Consider the following 21,989-nt stretch of genomic DNA (forward strand, 5'->3'; position numbering starts at 1 on the left):
CCAAGGCATGCAGAACTTTGTTGACATGGAGTCTGACATTATAAATTGAAAAGTGAGTGAGTGTGCATGTGTGTTTTAAGTAAATCATGGCACATTCTTCCAAAAAGTTATTTCTCCTGAGACTTCTGGTAAATATGACTTCTCCATCTTTTCCCGAGGGGGAGCTGTTGGCTCACTGTGCAGTCAAGAATCATGAAAAAAGAATGAAAAGATGGGGATTGCAGAGGATAGAGGGAGACTAAGCAGCTACAGCCTTCATCTGCTGATGAAGATGAGATGAGATGAATGAGATGGTGGGTGGAGACGTGGCCAAGTGTCCTCCGAGGACGAGGAGCAGGGGAAGATGGCCTGGGGTCTGTGGGTGAATGATCAGGCTGTGCAAAGTGCTAAGTTGCTTGTAGCAGTATCTCGACAAAAGTGCCCCAGCGACGAAGTTGCCACAGGAGCCTGCTGGCTGGTGATCTGGTGCCGCCTTCCCCAGGGACACAAGGTCTCAGAGAGCAAGTTCAGATCAGTGGCATTCGGATGCGGAAAAGCCCTAGGGCTGCAAGACAGCTGCTTGGGTACCAACTAATATCCTAAAAGGCAGGTGTGGAACTGGGGCTTGCTGAGCCCAGCTGCTATCTGGACTTGGGCTAAGATCAAGATAGCAAAAGCCACCAAGCACACTGTCAGTGGGCTTCTGCAGACAGGATGAGGTAGAACTTTCTGAGGGGGAGTTGCCAAATCGAGAATCTGGCTGGTTCTCATTGGAAATATCAAACTCATGCTTTGCATCTACATATTCTTAGTCTAAAAGCAACCAAGTCCAGGGAGCTCTCAAGTTTGGGGTGGAGCAGATGGGAATTTGGGGACCTGTCTTCTGCTTGGTGGTCAGAATTGGCACTGGGCCTGTTTGGAGATTTAGCCCTTCTGTTTTACTGGTTAGGGAATGGGACTGATGCTTATGAGAGTCCTGCAGAGGAGGGATGCAGCCACTAGTCTTCCTGTGGACATCGTGGGGGTGTGTCCAAGCCTGTAGGCTGGCTCTCTGAACCTTGTAGTTTTCAGAGATCCTCTTTGCCAAAGTAGACGCATGGTCAGTAAAAGCAGCAGCAGGGATTTCTCTACATCAGCCAACTTGTCCTAGTTGTCCATCCTCTTTTTGAGGATGCTAAACATTCCTCCACTTTGTCCCTACCTGGTGTCCCCCTGTCCCACCGACAGTGCAGTCAGCCCTGGATGACTGTGTGTGGGTCATCTGTATGTGGGAGGCCCTGGATTCTGTGACCTCCTTTTGGGGCTGGAGAGGTGACAGCCCTCCTGCACTGTGGCTCATTGCCGGCCCTGACTTGAAGCTGTGCTGGCAAACCGTGGCCATTGGAACTGGTCTCCAGGGGTAGAAGAAGAGGGCCACCTGAAGTCAAAGACGTGTGCTCCTGACCCCTTTTCTCCGTGCCCCTCCCCTTGCTTGGACCCGGCGGTGATGCCCACAGGTGCTGCTGGCCCTGTGCGTGCTGGCCTGCGTGGGGCCAGGTCCCCAGGCCTGCCTGGTGCCAGGCTGGCCCTGGGCTCTGTGTTGTGGGTGTGGACAGAAGCCTCGTAGAGCGCTCCGTGTGCGCGGGACCTTAGCCTCGGCCCTCCTAACCTCTTTCCTTTCTCTCTCTCTTTCCCTTCTCTCCCTCCTCCCCCCTTGCCTCCGCCCTTCAGGTCCGATCCTTACTGGGTGCAATGAAAGCTCCACGCAGGCCTTACCATGGAAGGCTGTGACTCGCCCGTCGTCTCGGGGAAGGACAATGGGTGCGGTATCCCTCAGCACCGGCAATGGACTGAACTCAACAGCACCCACCTCCCCGACAAACCCAGTAGCATGGAGCAGCCCACAGGCGAGAGCCACGGGCCCCTGGACGGCCTGAGGGCCCCCTTCAATGAGCGCCTCGCGGAGAGCAGCGCCTCGGCCGGGGCCCCCGCCGAGCCCGCCAGCAAGGAGGTGAGCTGCAACGAGTGCGCCGCCTCCTTCGCCAGCCTGCAGACCTACATGGAGCACCACTGCCCCGGCGCGCGCCCGCCGCCGCCCCTGCGAGAGGAGAGCGCCAGCGACACCAGCGAGGAGGGCGACGAGGAGAGCGACGTGGAGAACCTGGCCGGGGAGATCGTCTACCAGCCCGACGGCTCCGCGTACATCGTGGAGAGCCTGAGCCAGCTGACCCAGGGCGGGGGCGCGTGCGGCAGCGGCAGCGGGCCCGCCCCCTCGCTCTTCCTGAACTCTCTCCCCGGGGCGGGGGGCAAGCAAGGGGACCCTTCGTGTGCTGCACCCGTGTACCCGCAGATCATCAACACTTTCCACATAGCCTCATCCTTCGGGAAATGGTTTGAGGGCTCAGACCAGGCTTTCCCGAATACCTCAGCCCTGGCGGGGCTCAGCCCCGTCCTGCACAGCTTCCGCGTTTTTGACGTGCGACACAAAAGCAACAAGGATTACCTGAACAGCGACGGTTCTGCCAAAAGCTCCTGCGTATCCAAAGATGTTCCCAACAATGTGGACCTGTCCAAATTCGATGGCTTTGTGCTCTACGGCAAGAGGAAGCCCATCCTGATGTGTTTCTTGTGCAAACTCTCCTTCGGGTACGTCCGTTCATTTGTGACCCACGCGGTGCACGACCATCGAATGACCCTGAGTGAAGACGAGCGGAAAATTCTTAGCAATAAGAACATCTCCGCTATCATCCAAGGGATCGGCAAAGACAAGGAACCCCTTGTAAGTTTTCTGGAACCAAAAAACAAAAACTTTCAACACCCTTTAGTTTCCACAGCTAACCTCATAGGCCCCGGACATAGTTTTTATGGTAAATTCAGTGGCATTCGAATGGAAGGGGAGGAGGCTCTCCCAGCCGGCTCTGCCACTGGCCCTGAGCAGCCCCAGGCTGGTCTCTTGACCCCCAGCACCCTCTTGAACCTTGGCGGGCTCACCAGCTCGGTCCTGAAGACCCCCATTACCTCAGTCCCCCTGGGGCCTCTGGCTTCCAGTCCTACCAAATCCTCAGAGGGCAAGGACTCTGGGGCAGCTGAAGGAGAGAAGCAAGAAGTGGGCGACCCCGATTGCTTCTCCGAGAAAGCAGAGCCAGCCGAGGAGGAGGAGGAGGCGGAAGAGGAAGAGGAAGAAGAAGAGGCGGAGGAGGAGGAAGAAGAGGAGGAGGAGGAGGAAGAGGAGGAGGAAGACGAGGGTTGCAAAGGACTCTTTCCAAGTGAGTTGGACGATGAGCTGGAGGACAGGCCCCCCGAGGAGCCCGGGGCCGCGGCAGGTGGTAGCAGCAAAAAGGACCTTGCTCTCTCAAACCAAAGCATTTCTAACTCCCCCTTAATGCCTAATGTGCTCCAGACCCTGTCAAGGGGCACAGCTTCTACTAGTTCTAATTCCGCTTCTTCCTTTGTTGTCTTTGATGGTGCGAACAGGAGGAATCGTTTAAGCTTTAACAGTGAGGGCGTCAGGGCCAATGTGGCAGAGGGCGGCAGGAGGCTGGACTTCGCTGACGAAAGTGCCAATAAAGACAATGCCACAGCACCAGAACCAAATGAAAGCACAGAGGGCGACGATGGGGGCTTTGTCCCCCATCACCAGCACGCTGGCTCCCTCTGCGAGCTGGGGGTTGGGGAGTGCCCCTCGGGGAGTGGCGTGGAGTGCCCCAAATGCGACACGGTCCTGGGCTCCTCCCGCTCGCTGGGCGGCCACATGACCATGATGCATTCTCGTAACTCGTGTAAGACACTCAAGTGCCCCAAGTGCAACTGGCACTATAAGTACCAGCAGACGCTGGAGGCACACATGAAGGAGAAGCACCCGGAGCCTGGGGGCTCCTGCGTCTACTGCAAAAGCGGGCAGCCCCACCCCCGGTTGGCACGAGGCGAGAGCTACACGTGTGGTTACAAGCCTTTCCGCTGCGAGGTGTGTAACTACTCCACAACGACCAAAGGCAACCTCAGTATTCACATGCAGTCCGACAAGCATCTCAACAACATGCAGAACCTGCAGAACGGAGGCGGGGAGCAGGTCTTCAGCCACACCGCTGGGGCGGCAGCGGCGGCGGCAGCGGCAGCAGCAGCAGCGGCCAACATCAGTAGCTCCTGCGGGGCCCCCTCGCCCACCAAACCAAAAACCAAACCCACGTGGCGGTGCGAGGTGTGTGATTACGAGACCAACGTGGCTAGGAACCTCCGCATTCACATGACCAGTGAGAAGCACATGCACAACATGATGCTGCTGCAGCAGAACATGACCCAGATCCAGCACAACCGCCACCTGGGCCTGGGCAGCCTGCCCTCGCCCGCAGAGGCCGAGCTGTACCAGTACTACCTGGCCCAGAACATGAACCTGCCCAACCTGAAGATGGACAGTGCCGCCTCTGATGCCCAGTTCATGATGAGTGGATTCCAGCTGGATCCCACCGGGCCCATGGCCGCCATGACGCCTGCTCTAGGTGAGGCTGACCATGTGTTTGTCTGTTTTAAGGGTTCACTGGGAAAAGTGGAGATGGGCTGAGGGAGTCCGGTTGGTTTTTACCTCCTTGAGTTGCCTTGTGTAAAGTGGAGTGTCTTCCAATCAAGTCTTTTTTTCCTCAAGAATCCCCTGAACTCTGTGTACATATGGAAGATCTTATGCACTCAACAGAGCTATGATTGTACTCTGGCTACATAGGGCCAGGATTAAAATTTAAGTGTTTCCTCTAGTTTTTGGCTTATGGTCAACCTTCCTTTCTATTCCCATTCTGTCCTTTCTCTCTTTCTCAATTTGAAAAATCGCCATAATCACTCAAAACTTTTGGGTTCCATTAAATATTTATTAAAACTTACAGGAAACTGTAGCTGGGACAATCATCTCAATAAGAGGAATAGGGACAATTATCTCAATAATTTAAATCGGGACAATCATCTCAATAAGAGAAATTTGAAACCGTAGCATACCTTATTCCAATAACCAAAGGCTGGTTTTTCTGCTGAACTGAGAGCTACCCAGAGATTTCTCAGAGTTCTCCTTGTGTTTATGAGGATCTTGATGAAAGAGACGTGTTCTTCTTTATTATTTTGGATGATGGTGATTAGTGTAGTTGGGAATTAATTGGGAATTAAATTGCCCTGGGGACATCCTAATGAGTGGTGTGATAGATGAAAAATGAATGAATTGTAAAGTTGTCTGTCAAAGAAAGCTAAGTTTGAATAGCAGTTGGGAGCTGGTTAATGGAGCCTTTTGCTGCCCTGAGTGGTAAGCTGTGCTTTAGAGGAGCTGGCCATGTCCAGTCACTAGTTTGTTAGTTGGCTGTTGCTGTAACAAATGCCAGAGATAGATAGCTTATAAAGATAAAAGGTTTATCTTGGCTCACAGCTTTGAAAGCTTCAGTCCACAGTCAGTTGGCCTCACACTCTTTTGGGCCTGTGGTGAGGCAGTACATCAGGGCAAGAGTACAGGGCAAAGGAAGCTGCTTATCTCACGGTGACCAGGAAGCGAGAGGAAGAGGGAGGCCAGGGGTCCCCACATCCTTTTCATGCGTACATACCCCTATGGGCCTGAAGACTAGGCCCCACCTCTTAAAGGTTCTACCACCCAGTAGTGCCACATTCTGGGGAGAAGGTCTTTTGACACACGGGCCTTGGAGGGACGTTCATCCAAACCATAGCATCAAGTCTTAACAATTGACTTAATGTATCTACAATAAAGGCCAAGGGTATATAGGACCTGGATGCCGAAAACTGGGTCTGTAGGTAGAGTCACAGCCACTTTTGTGAGAATCATTTTAGCAAGAAAGGTTACAGACTGGTTTGTGAAGGCCAGCATGGTGGATGAGCCACTCTCGCACCCACCTCTTATGCCTCAGTTGGGGGTCCTGCCTGATTGCCATTCCCTGACTGCTAACTAGCCCTGTTGGGATCAGCAGCAATGGCCTGAGTTAAGAGGTATCCCATCACTGACGTGGGAATGAGTTGTTCTTGGCAGCAAAGTGTGAGCAAGTGCCTTCATTCGGAGATGGTTTAGGTGGATACCAGGGGGTGAGACCTCACTGGCCAGCGGGTCTCTGTTTGTCTGGCGTTTCAGTGATAATATTTTTTGCTGATGAATTATATTTGAAAGCATTCTCTTTGCTTTTCCTGCTTTGTATTTATTTCACTTTGAATTTGTGATATTTTAATCTTGTGTTCCATTTTGAAACATTAACCCATTGATCCTTTATGATCCTTTATTACTAAATGTCCCAAGGATGTCTTACCCACTGGTTAATCATGAAGACAGAGGGATCCGTCATGTTCTTTGTCTCCATGCACCATAGAAGATGGGCTTCGATGCTCTTAAAGTTGTTTTGTTGTTGGTTTAAGCCACTTGGAATTGGAGTTTTCTAGTCTGGTGATTTAAAATCTGGGGAGGTAGATCTTTGGAGTCAAGCAGACATGATGAGGATGGAACAAAGACAGAAAATGGAGGGGTTCATATTGGGTCAAACTGAGGTCTGTTTCATTACTTTTAAAATGGGTAATGAAGGCTTGAATTGCGAAGGAGAGAAACGATTTTGCTTTTCTACCAAGTACCCATGACTCTGCAGTCCATCACACATTATCCTGGGTATTGTGGTAGGTACAGAAGAAACAGGGGAATGAATCCTGGTGTTCTAGATACCTGCGGGAGAGCCACACATAATTCCTGAAGAGAATAGAGCTCTTCCCTCCAGGGACTTTATCCAGCTCAGTTAAGAAGGGCCCTTGTGTTTCCAATGTCACCACTTGTCAGATGAGGTGAGTCTTTGGAGATATCCTGTGCCTTCCTTGGGCCACAAGGTCTGTTGAGATGATGATAGTCACAAAGCTTGAGTGGATGTGGAGGGTGACAGGAAGTGTCAAGAGGGCTGTAACTAACTGCGGTTGGATAACCTCAGTAGGAGAAACCAGCATATGCAAATGAAAAAAAGGTGTAACTTCCAGTTCTATCTGCAGCTCCACTGATTTTTTTTTTCCTCTTAGGCCATTTATAAAATAGCTCTAGGTGTTACTAGAGATCGCTGGGTTTTGCAGAAGGTGTAAAGAGGGGTTTTGTGAAATGTTCTCTTGGTTACAGTTTTGTTTTCATGGTTCCTTACTTTCCGGAGGACTTTAAAGTTAGCACCCCTTGTACTGGTCTGGTTCAGCCGCTCTTAGGAGACAGGGTATTAGACTTGAGACCATGTGAGTGTCTTCCCAGACATCCCTTCAGATGAAATTAGCACAGCACATTCCACTGAGGAAGGGTCGCTTATGGGGCATCTGGGTGTTTCCTGAGTAGCCAGGCAGCCACAGAACCCCTGCATGAGGCTCTGCTTCTGCTGTTCATCCCAGGATGTGTTTTGAAATCCACGTGCTTCTCTCAGGCTGTAGTTCCTGGTGGGCTCACATGCCAGGGTGCAGGTCCCCAGTGCTAAGGTTGGTTGTGTGGAAGGAGATGGCGCCTGCTCCTTTCTGAGACTATTGCAGCCGGGTTGGGAGTGAAGACCTGCTGGGCTCCTACTCGGGAAGGGATCCCCTCCCAACTGGGTGAGGTTCCTCCATCTCATAAGTTCCTCCTAGCCTCATGAATTTGTGGTTCGTGAGATCCTAAGGCCCTGGAGTTCCTCTGCGGTCTGTGTGAGTTTGGGCTTGCCTGTCTCCGGCTCCTCTCACCACTCCTGTGTTCTACGATTCGCATTTCATCTTAAGAGCCTGGGATGGGAACAGGGTCTTCTTTTCTCTGAGCGTTCTAAGGACTTCCAGTTTTACTCAGGCATCCAGCAAGTGACAGCTGAATCTCTCTTCAGAGCAATATTGATGCACTGAGGTTAAATTTAAAAAGTGGGAAAGATTTGCTGCTTCAGGTGGTTGGCATCAGAAACAAATATATGTTTGCTCCTTGCCTTACCCTCTGGGCAGTTTCTGCTTTAACTAAACACCGTGCATGTTATGTGAATGTTGCCCGGCCTTTGTACCCATTAAGGGATAGAGTGGGCTTTTTTTTTTTTCTTTTTCTTTTTTTTTTCCTTTTTCTCTCTTGTCCTAAAAAGAATGTCATAGTTATGGCTCCTCTCATCAGGAGAGATGGCAAAAGAGACAGCAAGCAAAATCCGGAATGCATGTGCGAAGATTTCTGTGCCTTGCTAGAATGTTCACAGGCTTCAAATGCTGCCAGTCTTGCTTAGTGGAGCCTGCGCTGATCTTTTCACATGAGGTACCCCGAGTTGTGTAAATAAGAAAATCGTTAGGGGGAAAAAAAAACTTCACTTTGATGAACCACTAACTTGGATTCTAATCAGTCATTAAAAAAATAAATAAATAACCTCAGCCCAACGGCACGTAAAAGGTCAAGTTTAAATATCAGTTGGGGGTTGGGGGCAGACCCCATAGCTCAAGTGTGCTATTGTATTTAGGGGGAGAGGCAGAAAATAGAAGCCGATGCTCACCTCTCTGGGCGACTGTGTGCCTCTAAGCCGTGGAGGGCAGGCAGTTCTTTCTAGGTCTTTCTCTGATGTAAACAAGAGCTTCCTGTGTTCACTTACCACCAGTAGAGGTGAGCTGATCCCAGGTGATATGGGGCAGTGAAGGACTGAGAAGGAACCTGGAGACGGAGGGAGTCTTTCTCAGACCCCTTTCAGGGACTGGGAGCTGACCTTGGAGTTTTCACTGCCCATTTCAACCTGCTTCCTGAACATGTATCATTTTGGCTCTTTCTGAGACCATCTGGCCCAGCAAATATTTGGGAACTGGTATAGTGGGCTAGGCACTGGGTAGAGGGTCAACGAGGATAAGGCTGCCCCCTGAAAGGGAGGCCAGCTGTTATGTGGCTCTGTATGTCATCATCCACGACCGACAAAGAGAACATGATGGGGCCTAGAGTAGACCTACGTTTTTCATGGTGCAGAAGCTCAGAAAAGGGAGATTGTCCTAGTGGTAAGGTGGGAGAGGGACTGGCAGCATTGACTGACAGGTAGGACATTGACTCGGGGAGCTGGTGAAGCCTAGAGATCATTCCTGAAATCTTAACTTTAGAACTGTGTCATGCAGTATGGGGGCCACTAGCCACGTGTGGCTTTCTACATTTACATTAGTTACAACTAGGAATTCTTTTCCTTGATGGCAGTAGCCACTTTGCAGGTGTTCCTTAGCCACACAGGGCTGGTGACTATGCCCGGGACCACATGCTTATGAAACAGTTAGTTCCTTGATTGCAGAAAGTTACGTTAGAGCTGCTTTAGATAAATCCGAGGCCCCATGGGGATTGGACATAGGCTTGGGTCGTGGGTTGCAGCTGTACTGTTTTCTAGTTCTAGAGGGTCTTATGTTATACCCACTGAATGACACTGATGTCTGACTTTCCCTGGATCCTAAGAGAGGGAATGAATGGGGTAATTCAAGAGGCGATGGTGCGCAACTTCTCCTAGGTCCTCTTTTCTTAAGGAGAGAAAACATAAAGGCTTCCACAAACCCCACAGTTTTCATAGGAGACAGCCAAACACAGCGAGTGGACTTTGTTTTCTAGTTAGTAACAGCTTGTAACACTTGCAATGTGACCTTGGTCTCCTTGGGTCCCAGTTGAGGGTGGCGGAGGGCTGGGTGGTACCTCTGCCGTGAGCTGTCCTCTGACTCTCTTCCTCTGTCCTTCCCACAGTGGGCGGTGAGATCCCCCTAGACATGCGGCTCGGGGGTGGGCAGCTGGTGTCGGAGGAGCTGATGAACCTGGGCGAGAGCTTCATCCAGACCAACGACCCGTCGCTGAAGCTCTTCCAGTGCGCCGTCTGCAACAAGTTCACGACGGACAACCTGGACATGCTGGGGCTGCACATGAACGTGGAGCGCAGCCTCTCAGAGGACGAGTGGAAGGCCGTGATGGGGGACTCATACCAGTGCAAGCTCTGCCGCTACAACACCCAGCTCAAGGCCAACTTCCAGCTGCACTGCAAGACAGACAAGCACGTGCAGAAGTACCAGCTGGTGGCCCACATCAAGGAGGGTGGCAAGGCCAACGAGTGGAGGCTCAAGTGCGTGGCCATCGGCAACCCTGTGCACCTCAAGTGCAACGCCTGCGACTACTACACCAACAGCCTAGAGAAACTGCGGCTGCACACGGTCAACTCCAGGCACGAGGCCAGCCTGAAGTTGTACAAGGTAAGACGGGCTCCTAGGGGCCCAGGCGCTGCTACCTCATGGAGTGTGAATGCGTAGAGACGGGGGAGCACTGGAGAGGGATGGACAGTCCCCATCAGGGTTCCGCTGGATGCTGCATGGCACCCTGGCCCTGGAAGGGGCAGAAGGTTCCTGTCCTGGGGTGCCCCTTTTCGGGGGGCAGGTCTAATTTACAGCAGCCCAGCACTATCATGTGGTGCCCCTTCTGCCCCGGCTTTCTTGACGCTTGGCTCTTCGTGGTCACCCTCCGATTCTGTGATGGATCTTTCTCCTTCAGAAGACAGGCTTCCTGTTTTCCATTCTTCTCCCTTCTCTGTGTTTCTTTTCTGCTGGACGTGTCCCCGGGATGGTTCTTTCATTTACTCATCCAGCCAACAGGCAGACATTGAGCACCTTCTGCAAACCAGAGGTGCGTACCAAGTGCTCTGAGCGTGCTCTTAGGTCAGCGTATACAGTAGTCTCACGCAGTCGCTGCCTTCACGAAGCTTCTGTTCTTTTTCTGGGGCAGGGTGGAGGTGACTGATGAACGCAGTGAGCAAGCCCTGCGGTAGGCTGCAAGGCTGCAGACATGCTGGGGAGAGCAGGGTCAGGGAAGGAGCCCTGGGCTCTTTATTTCCCCTGCTCCTGTATTTGATGTCCCTTTCTGTTCCTGATCACTGTCTTTTTCTAGGCTTCCCCTGGGCCTCTTGCCCCTCCGTCCTCCGTCCCCTTCCCCTGTCCACCCCTCCTGTCTGACCTCTCCCCCATCCTCCTCTGGACTCCATGGGCGGTAACAGAGGAGGAGGGGCCCCGGATACTGTAAATAGTCCTTTCAGTTGCAGGCAGGATTGCTCCAGACGTTTCTATTGATTTTCACTGGACTTAAAACCTCACCTTTTTCTCTAATCATCCCATAATGGCTTTAGTATGAACAATCAGGTACGAATTGCCATAAATCTCCCGGGCCTGCTTCCACACGCCCTCCACTCCCTCACGCTCTCTTTCCATTTTCCTCACTTTTAGTATCAGTCTCTCCTCTTTCCTTTCACACCATTGCTTACATCCGTGGGCCAAGGAGGGTCCCGTTTCTGCTGGCCCTGATCGAGTGTGACCCTTCCTCTCTTCTACTGTCATTTTAAATGGAGACCCCCATGTAAGGAAGTTTGTCCACACAGCTCTGTGCTGGGTCAGTGACTAATTCATCTTGTCGTCACCCATTCTCAGAGTGGTGGGAGCCCTTCATACCACAGACGAGAAACCATTTTAGGGAAAGGAAAAAAAGAAAAAAAAAAAAGAAAGCAAGACTGAGGAAGTGTGGGTAGAATGTTCTGGAACTGTCTGCTAACTCCAGCTGTCATGTACTGGGAAGGTCTGGACAGCACGCAGCCAACTCCCGTATCTTCAGTGAGCAAGCGTCTCACTGAACTGGCTTAGTTTTGTGCCACCATTGATAGAAAAGGCTCTTTGCAGTCAGTTGAAACTGGAGATCTGACGGGCCACTGGGTGGTGTGGACATGTTCGGGAAAAGCTTACGGAAAAAACAGTGGAAAAAAGAATTTCCAAAGGACCCAACTGAGTAAAATTTGTACAAAGGGCTCAGTGTGGCCATTGAAGATTGTCTACAACTTTGATGAAGGGTCCTTTAGAGGTGCCACGAAGCTGGCCTCTTCTGTCCGAGGGCAAAGATTGCTGTTTAGGTTTTAAAATGTGCACGGTGAATTCTGCACGTGGCCAGAGGTTTGACGGAAAGTCGGGCCCTCGGCTTTGTTTTTGAAGGACCTGGGAACCAGAGGACTTGCTAAGAATATCCCTTTTGTCCCCCAAACCATGTCCATGGATCATACACGGACAGTCAGGGTGAGGTGCTTCTGGGGTGGTTAGGAAGGAGCAGTCTGATTTTTCTGAGCATCCTCCTGGGCCTCATTAGTTTCTGTCTTGTTTTTTTAAGGTGGCGGATGCTCTTGCTCAAGATATGGGGAATGAAGGGGTCTAGGGGTCTTAAGTGTTGGCATGTGGGTCAAGTCTGAGAAGCAGCATCCAAAGGAAAGATGCCAGCATAGGGTGTTCGGCTGTACGTCACCAGGGTGACCAGCCCCTGGGGCTCTGGGCTGCACTTCCTGCACCAGGAGCCTAAGGTCCTCAGGGCGGCCTCATCTGTCATTGGGGAACGAATGTCCCTGCTTGCTGAGGCTCTGCTGGGGGTGCAGAGCTCTCCCACCCATTTCCTGGACTGCACAGACAGCATTATCATTCCAATGCTTGCCCTGAGCCCATTTGTCCCTCAGTGTGACTAAGACAAACTTCTCTTGCCACTGAGGGGGCTCTCTCTCTGTGTTCCGTCCATCCTCGAATTCGGGGTGGGGTTTGGAGGTGCTTTGAGAGTCCCTTTTCCTCTAGGCCCTGGTGTGGCCTGCAGTAAATGGAGATTGATTACATGTTATTTTTCCTCTTGCTAATGTAATCCATTAGCCCGGCACATGCATAATCAGTTTAGAGCCCAGTTAACTGGATGTAATCGAGTTCTTTACTGTCTGCTAGAGAAACCGCTCCAGATGCGCTGACCCCGGGAGGGCACCGGGCTTCTTCTCACCCACGGCCTGCCTTACTTGTTCCTGCTGGGCTTCCCACCCCACCCCATCCTGGTTTCCTGGCTAATTATTTATCATCAGCCAGGGAGATCCCCCCCAAAGTTGCTTTTTTTGCTGCACCCACTGAAGTGGCCTCCCTGCGGGTCCCCTGCCCTCTTCCATTCAGCAGAGGCTTTATCCCCCTCCTCTTCCTCATACTGGAGGAAACAGAGCCATGGCCGCAGGAGAAAAGCAGTGACGTGGCTTTCTGGTTTACCATTTGAACTCATACCAGTGCCGGGGTCATTGCCCTTGATGTCATAAATGCTGGTACCCGTGGGACATCTCACATCTGTAAACCTGAGATACTCCAAAACATGAGAGTTTTTGAGCACCAACCTCATGCCACAGGTGGAAAACCCCACACCTGTCCTCATGTGATATAACACATGAGAACACAGGTGCACTAAAATACTGTACAAAATTCCCTTAAGGATATGCGTGAAAGGTGTGTATGAAACATAAATGAATTTTTCTTTTAGATCTGGGCCCCATCCCTAAAACATACGCAAATCTTATGTATATGCACCTATCTCCAAACATTATGTGTGTGAAAATATTCCAAAGTCAGAGAAAATCCCAAGTCCAGAAACGCTTCTGGTTCCCGAGCATTTGATCCCAAATGCTGCTGTGTCAGGGCTGAACTTTCGGGAAGCGCGGGCTGATTTCTAATCCAGACACAAGAAAGGGTTGGGCTCATCGCGGAAGCCTGGCGATACTATCCCTGTTGCCTGGAATTGTCTAGTTTTGATTACTGTGTGATGCCAGTGTTTAAATGAGATTAATATTCACCGTATTCTTCTTTCCGCCTCCTAGAGGTAGAGCAGAGAGGGGGAAGGCTGGAGAGTCCAGGGCATCCGATGGAAGCTCCGTTTCTTCCTCTGGACCCCAGGGGACTTCTGCAGAGTGTTCATGGTGGAATTCCTTGGGCTCTTTTTTTTTTTTTTTTTTTGTCTTAAACAGTGGCTGGCACTCATCCAGCCCCTCATGGTCATGTATCTGTGTCCTAACACTCACCATTGTGGGGGCCTCCGCCAGAGCCTGCAGCAGAGCCGGGAGGTTGGGCTCTTGGTCTCTGTGCTTAGTGACTCCGCTGGATTGGAAGTGTGCTGGGGAGAGGGTCCTTGGCTCTCCACCAGTGCCAAGCTCCAAGGCCTCAGTTCCACCTTTTTCGGCCTTTACATGTAAATACCTCACTCCCCTCCCCACCCGCTTCATCCCCATGGAGATGTGGGGGGCCCCCCCCCGCTCATCCTAACGAGGACAGCGGCCAGTACTGACAAAGGCCTGTGGTGCAGGGCAGTTGCTGAGGCTCTCCTGTGCTTATTCCGCCTCCCAGTCCACGGGGCATGGATGGCGCCCTCTGGAATTTATGGTCTTTCCTTCTTGGGGGAGGACGGGGACAGGAGGGCAGTTGGGAACCCGTGCACACCTGCTGGCTCTCAGAGTCTAGTTTTCACGTGGCTGTCTTTCTTCACCTGAGAGTCCTGGGAGGGGCAATCCATCAACTTCAGCAGGTAGATTAAGACCCCCACCAGAATCCATCAACCAGACAGTTCCCAGCTGAGGCCCGTTGGTTTGGGCCAAGACCCAAGGTTTCACGTTAATCTTAAATTACAACCAGAGAGGCTCCTCTACCATGGCTGTGTGTCTGGGCCGCCTGTGAGCCGCCCTGGGCCAGCGAGGCACGCAGGAGATGAGAAGCCAGTGTCTAAGCCACCTTTACTGGGCGGGAAGTAGGCCGTAGAGTTAAAGCATGTTGTAGACAACACACACACACACACACACACACACACACACACACACACACACACACACCTCTGCCGTGGGCTTCTACTCTTGCTGTCCCCTGAGTATGTGGTGTGGAAGGACACGAGAGACCCTCCATCCGGCTCTGTGTTCTCACTTCTTCCCCAGATGCACGAGAAATTTACTGGGGCTCACTCTCCCAGTAGAGCCAAAATACTACTGTGTGGAGGACGGACAAACCAGAGGACAGAAGCCATCAAATGATGCTTTGGTTTGAAATCTCCATTCTCCCTCCCGATCCTGGGTGCAGTGGAGAAGGGGGTGGGTCTTGAGGAGACAGCTGACCCTCGAGGCCCACAGGCAGCCACTGGTGACCTTTGTCTTGCTCTGACAGCAAAGAGCACAGATCCTCGGGGCGCCCCCCACGTGGCCGCGTGTTCCCGCGCTGGTCCCCTGGCGATTCCGGCGCCAGTTCCCTCCACCCTTGTTTTCTCCTTAGGTGGACCTCTTTGTCGTTCAGTGCGCACCTCGGTCGCCTTCTGCCTGCCCCTTGGAGCCTTCCTGAGGTGGGTTAGAAGGTGTGAAGGGCTCTGTGTTTGGGCTGCTTTAGCACATTTAGCCTTCCTGCCCTCCGTCTCCTCCGGAGTCTGAAGTTCATTTCCCTTCCTGGGTCCCCGGGGCTGGCGGGATGTGAGGCTCCTTGCCTGGGCTGGGACACTGCTCCAGGACCCCAGCCCAGGCTGGCTGTGGCGGTTCTTCCTGCTACCAGTCCTCTTGAGGGGCGCTCTAGGAAGGTGGCAAGGCCAGGCGTCCTTAGCGGGGGCAGGCTCACGCTGGGACCAGGTCACTCTTACACCCCTGCAGGAGCGTCCGCTCAGCTTACGGCCAGTTGCACGCGGTGGAGGGTTGGCCTCTGGCTGGGGAGACGTGTTCCGCTGTTGGAACCCCCTGGCGAGCCTTCATGCACACCGCTGGTGGCTTTAGCCTCATGCTGGGCCCGGGTCCCTCTGGTGCTGGCACCGTCCACACCCTCACATCAGGACAGTCGGGGTCAGGCCAGTGTTACCTTCAGGCTCCTCACTGAGACTCCACATAATAGAATTGAAATCGTATTAGATGTGTCTGTTGTTTCTTGTTGTTTTTTTGTTAAGTCCAGTGCTTAATGCTCCACTTGTTGAAAAACCAGTTTTACAGCCATTAACCTAAGACTTTTTTTTCTAAATGCAAAATTTGTTTTCCTCCCTCCTTCTCTTCCCCCAGTCCTTCCCAGGGATAGGACAGGAGGTGTCAGACCCTGATAAAATATTGCTGTACTCTTAATTATTCCTTACGAGGTCCACACCCCATGTTTGCCTCAAGTGTAGGCTAGAAGTGAAATGGAGATTGCTTGTCTTTTATGGTAGAAGTAATATGAGTAGTGTGTGCTCCCTGTAAGAAAAGTTGTGAAACCTCCGGCAGGATGAGAAAATGACTCCCAGCCTAATCGCGTATCCCACAGTGACACATTTTTATTTCCTTAATTTTGTATGTGACATTGGTGTTCTACAAAACTGGAATGATATGTGTGTTAACAGTATCATCCCTGAGCCCCCTTTTAAAAATATAAGTATTTTTAAAATAATATTTAGCTGTTGGTGGACATTTATTTTATTTATATTTATGTGGTATTGAGATTCGGATCCAGTGTTTCAGACATGCTAGGCAAGCACTCTACCACTGAGCTACAACTCCAGCCCAATCTCTAAGTATTTTTTAAAGACCTTTTAAAGTGAAAGTCTTTTTTCTACTCCCCAACTTCACTCTCCAGAAGCAAACCACTGTTGTGTTTACTTTGTATCCTTCTGGACTCAGAAAGTGTTTCTGCAGATAAAAGTGCACGTGCATTTGTGTGTATGTACATGCATGCGTGACACACACACACACTGTTCACTGAAAAACTCTAGATGTAGGCGTGTGCTGTGCATTCAACTTGCTTTTTCCATGTAACTTTTTGTCATGAAAATCATTTCAGGTCAATAATATAGACCTATGTTATTCTTTTTGATGCCTATGTAATATTCCAGTGGCCCTTAAGAAAAGGTGACCACCCATTCTGTATAAATGAGATGCACCGGTAAAAAGTTTTAAAAATATTGTTGGGTTATGTATCCCTGCTTCTTTGCTTAGCCATAGCCAGAAACTCCTCCAATGAACTGTATTTTTCTACATTTTTTTTTGTTTTAAAAAAGGTGACTGTTTCAGCCCCTCCCTGTAGGCAGTGCTCCACTCCCACAGTGCCTAGGGCCATGGTATTTTTTTTCTCTTTTCATTGTGAGGTTGATGAGATTGTTCTAGCAAGAGGCTGTCATCATGGACCGGTGAGCAGTTTTGCACAAACTCTGGGTCATTTGCACCTCCCGGGGGCTTTCCTGCTGTGGCCCTGCCGGTCGTCACAGTGGACGGAGGGGAGCCTTGGTCATCTGAGCCGGCCGTCCTCGGTTGCTTGTGGATCTCTCTGAGCCTCCCATCCTCTCTAGCCTGGCCTGCGGCACATCTCGACCGACATTCAGAAGCTTTCCGTTGGTCTGCTGTCCACCTTGTCCATCCTTCTTTGTGGTCCCAACTTGTTCCCTTCCCAGGGAGGCTTTCCCTTTGCTCCAGTTACACCATAATAAAAACGAGCGCCCACACCTCCCGGCCTCGACGGCCCTCCAGGCGCCGTGCTGCCTGTTTCTAGGAACTGCTTTCATCTTTCCTGTGTTCCCTATGTTGAGTGGGGAGACTGAGGCACAGGGGGGGACCAGGTCACGAGCCGTCGAGCATGACCGTCGAGCTCAGGCACGGGTATCTCTTCAGCACCTCCCCGTCCCTCTCATATTTTTTATGCACAAGGAGTGGATTTTCCGTGTGGTGTGTTGTTGTATACTTTTGTGTACCGTGAGATTTAGAGCCCTGTCTTCTCTCCGGTCGGATGGCTAGTTATCCCCCAGTTCCTTTCCTAGACGACGAGAAAAGCCGTGTGTTTGTTTTGTCCTCCATCTTCTCCGTGGTCTTTGGATCACGGTCGGTCTAGACGAGTGGAGGGTCTCTGGGGGGCCGTGCGTGTCACAGGCCTGGGCCATCAGAAGGGGCACAGAGGCCCGGTGCTCTTTCCAGCGCATTTGCAGTCTCACGGATGAAATGTCGCCCTCTCACCTCTTCCAGTTTCCCTCCGGCACATTCCCGCAGGGGACGTTTCTTGGATTCATGGCCTTCATCCGACACTCTGGGACGAGGGACTTTTCCAAGAGCAGCAGGAATTCAGATGAGGGACTGAGTTGTTTTATGGTACCTTAAAACTCGTTTTGTTCCATCATCCCAGATGTGGAACACCTATAAAAACTTTAAATGGAGCAACAAATAAACCACTGGCGTTCACTTCGGAGCAATCATTGCATTTGCAGAATTGAAAACCTGGCACTTAATGAGTTTTAATGGGGACTGTGATCTCATCATTTGTCTTTAAAAAGGGGGAGCAAATTCTGAAGGTCATGGGCGTTCTCTGTGTGCAGAAGTCTGTATTCAGGTGGCTTTCCTGACTGCACATTTCCACGTGAGTGGTTTCCAGGTGCTGGCTACAAAAGGGGTATCTAGTTTCAGAAACTCTGATAACTATCACTTTGTCAGAATAGTTGAAATCCCCCCCATCCTCGAGGTGAAAAGCCCTGAACTTCTTGTAAAAGACACATCTCCCACTTTCAGTCTCCCCCACCTCCCACCAATGACATCTGCCTTCTCGGGTGGTCCGCAACCCTTAAAAGAATTTTGCTGCAAATATCCATCACCCTGTACTCCAGAATCGCACCCCGTGCTGCGGTTGTTTGGGAGGGGGGTACCCAGGCCGGCAGGAGAGCCTGCACGGCAGGTGCCAGGGCACGGAGCAAAGGTGTGAACTTAATTTGGCATCCTTTGAATTTGTTGAAGACTTGGACTCCAAGGGCAAATTTGAATACATAGTTCCAACAGGTGTTTCTGGTGTTTTGTTTTGAAAGGGAAATTGTAAGGGAACAATTAGGCATTGTCAGGAACATTGTCAGGAAAAGGCAAGAGTTTTTAAATAATTACATAATACACCTGAACCATATTCTTTATTCTGTTTTAAACAGAACTCGAAACGATAAATACAGTTTAAGTGTAGGTTGGGAAAGGCTGTTCCTAGAGAACCGTTTTGGTGTGTGCTTTAACAAAATTAGATCTCCCGCACTTTTATTTTTTTTTTTTGCAAGCAACCAGGTGGTTAGATGAAAGTTCAGACATTTTAGTGACAGAAATTCTGTCCCACTGGGGCGCGATGGTGCACATCTGTGATCCCAGCAATGGGAGGCTGAGGCAGGAGGATTGCAGGTTTGAGGATAGCCAGGGCAGTTCAGCAAGGTCCTGTCTCAGGCTGGGGGATGTAGCTCAGCGGTAGGGCACCCCTGGGTCCAATCCCCAATTACAAATGAAATTTCTGTCCCTTGTAGAAACGCTGGAAGTCATTGAAGCCAGCAGTGTTAGAGTAGTGACCCTTGAGTGGCAGCAGCCTCAGGGTACAGTTGCCAAACACAGCAAAAAACATGGGACACCCAGTTCAACCCAAATTTCAGATGAAGGAGTTATTTTCTAGTGTAAGTGTGTCTCATAAAACACTCTCGTTCGTACTTATCTGAAATTCTTCATTTCACTGGGCATCCTGTATTTTATTTGGCAAATCTGCCTCAGGATGGTGAAGAAATTCTTTCATGGTGACCTGCTAGCAGCCTCTACAGGAGCCCGAAGAAAAATAAGTGGCTTCCTTGTTTGTAGAAGCCTCCTTTTTTTTTTTTTTCCTCCCTCAGTGGGTTCCCAACAAAAGAAGAAAATTACAAATGCCTCTGATGATGATTTCCAATGTTGGTTATTTAGAAGAAAGTGTCATATCAGATTTTCACATTTTCTACATTAAATACTTTTTCCTTTCATGAAATCAGAAAATTTCTTCGGAGCTGTGTTAAAATCTACTTTCCAATACTCTCCCCCCACCCCCACCCCCACCACCCGCCATGATTTCCTTTTATTGAGATGCTTTTCCATCGCCCACCAGGGCGCGGTCAGGATGCCCTGCTGCAGCCTGCACACTGCCCTGGCTCGCGCGGGGCCTCCTTGAGCCTCCTCCTGCAGTTGTGTTCTGGATGCAGAAGGGCCTGGTTCTTGTCCACGGACGACCCCGGCACCCGTGGTCTATGGGTCACTAGGAGGAAATGCAGAGAGCGGGTTGGAATGATTAGGAACCTTCTCTAGGGCCCCCATCCTCGCCCTGGAGAAGGCAAACTTGTTAGAAGGTTAGGAATGTTTATCTACTGATCGTGTTTGATTTGTAACTGTTAACGAGCAGGGCAAGTTCCCAGACTCAGGACGAAGCCTCCGGAGCACATCTGGTCTCTTAGGTCAACATTTGTCTCGGCGTTTTCCGTGCCGGGACAGCCTGTGCCCGGGAACTGCAGAGGCAGCCTGCGGCCTGCTGTCCCTTTGCATCCGCCGGCTCTCTCTGGCAGCAGGCTTCCCCCGGGGACCGCTGGGCCTTTGTAACCACTTCCAAGCTGACCTCTGTGGCCCCCTCGGGGTGACACCTGTCATCTCAGGCAGGGCCTGTCTTCCGGTCCCTCAGCCTGCGGCAGAAGGCTGAGCACAGGGACTGGTGGTTCTGTGATGGAAGGTTCCCTGCACCTGCTGCCCAGGTCAGCTCTCCTCCTGCTGGTGGAGCCCCAGCCTCGGGGACCCAGGTGAACTGGACCTGGAATTTCCCTCGTGATTCCCCAGAGGGGCCTCTGGGGGACAAATGAGGAGGGAATTTCCTCCCCCGGGTGGACACCACTTACTGAGCTCGGGTTCTGTGCTGAGCACCAGAGCAGGATTTTGTGCGGTCTGTAGCCTGGTCTTTTACAAGGCTGTTGTGTTGGGGGGTGCTCTGTTAGCAGCGTGTTCTGAGAGTGCATTTCGCCTCCAGTGTCCACACTCGGTGCGGTGGGCTCCCCAGGCCCTGCTCACTGTCTGCTCCCTGTCCTTGTCTCTCTTCCTTCAGGTTCCTTGTCCCATCCTAAGAGTGTGGCCAACAGGGGAGACAGGCGGGTCTCACACAAGCTCCTGCAGTAGGAGAGATGATGTCCCTCAAAGCCTGGAAGCAAGTCTCCCCTGTGGGACTGCAGCTTTCCTTCCGGTGCCTCTTTACTTCCTTTAAACCGTCTCCAGCCCAGGAGCTGGAAAGATGGCCCACCAGCTGCAGAATGGGGAGGCTGTGGCCCTCAGACTGGGAAGGAGAACGGACCCATGAATGGCTTCAAGGCCGGTCGCTTTATGAACAGCTGATGTTGTGGGCGCAGGAAGGGTCTCTGACAGCACCCGCTGGTTTCCCTCTGTGGAGGGTGCACTGGACCTTGGGGCGGGGGTCCCGCAGGCTCTCTCCAGCCAAGTCTCCCCCTCCCTGATGGCTCTGTGCCTTCACAGTCGGTTTCCCTGCTGCTACCATCTCCCTTCTTTTCTAAAATAAAGACAGAGGGAGTTTGGGGAGCATTCCTTGGCTGCTCTACCCGGCCACGCCAAGTGGCGCTGGTCCCAGGACTGCGATTTCCTCGCTGTCCTAGACATTAGTCAGAGAGTGTGACTCTGAAGCCAGCTGGGTTGAGGAGGCACCGAGGGAGTGGCTTGGCCGGGCCCCTGTTGGCGTGTGTGTGCACTTTCTGCTCCTCAGATTAGATTTTTTTTTTTTTTTTGGATGATATTTTCGCCCACACTTGGTCCCCATTAGTGATGGCTGCAGCCGTCCGCATAGGAAAACCAAACGGTCCCTCCGGAGACTGGAGTCCTGACCCCTGTCCAGCCGCATTGTGTCCTCCTTGGAACCCAGACCCTGAGCGCTCCCTTTCCTTTCTCTTGCCACCGTAACTCAGTGCTCTGAGCTTCTGGGGCTTGGGCTCAGGCACCTGCAGGTTCGCACAGAGGCAGCTGGTTCGCGAGTCCTTCTTCTGCAGATAACTTTCCCTCCTTGGCGTTTCAGCTCCCATAGCACCCCAAAAGTTCTCCAGAAACCCTCCCCACCTCCCCACCTCCCCACCTTCCCACACTTCGCATAGTTTTCTTCTGCTCCAGCCCCCTCTTCCCTCCACTCCGAGTGTGGCATTTGGAGTGAAATCTCACCTGGGGAGGTTTCAGACAGCAGCAACAAAGCCCGGGTCCACCGAGGGGAGACTAATTACACAGCTAATTAATCCAACAGATGTCATTTTAAGTGCTCATTTCTTTGTGATTTGGTTGCACGTGTCCCACGCTGCTGAGATAGGCCTTGGGCCCTGGTGGGGAATGTCTTTTGATCAGACTTTAAGGAAGAGCCCATTTCCTGCCCACGGGCTCCAGGGCCCTGTCCCCCCCGGCTCTCCCGGAAGCGCTCTCCGGCCCCCACAGCCAGTTTCTCTGCCCTGAACGCGGGTTACACTCTCCTGCAGGGGACTGGCTTTT

The 21,989-nt window shown here is 51.6% G+C and overlaps 1 protein-coding gene across 7 annotated transcripts in view; it reads left to right on the top strand.

Annotated features, from left to right (window-relative positions):
• Zfhx3 (zinc finger homeobox 3) overlaps nucleotides 1–21,989 on the top strand; it is a 929,635-nt gene that overhangs the window by 772,285 nt on the left and 135,361 nt on the right. For 5 of the 7 annotated variants that reach the window (XR_013430973.1, XM_078032605.1, XM_078032602.1 and 2 more), the window contains 2 exons: nucleotides 1,690–4,454; nucleotides 9,632–10,128. Coding sequence is in view for 6 of the 7 variants with exons in the window: in XM_078032605.1 (XP_077888731.1) it covers nucleotides 1,736–4,454; nucleotides 9,632–10,128 (3,216 nt within the window). In the remaining variant the exon portion in view is untranslated. The remainder of the gene's footprint in view (nucleotides 1–1,689; nucleotides 4,455–9,631; nucleotides 10,129–21,989) is intronic. The other 2 variants (XM_078032607.1, XM_078032608.1) reach the window with 1 other exon arrangement.

Source organism: Ictidomys tridecemlineatus, chromosome 15 (genome assembly GCF_052094955.1).
Source record: "Ictidomys tridecemlineatus isolate mIctTri1 chromosome 15, mIctTri1.hap1, whole genome shotgun sequence".
NCBI lineage: Eukaryota > Metazoa > Chordata > Mammalia > Rodentia > Sciuridae > Ictidomys > Ictidomys tridecemlineatus.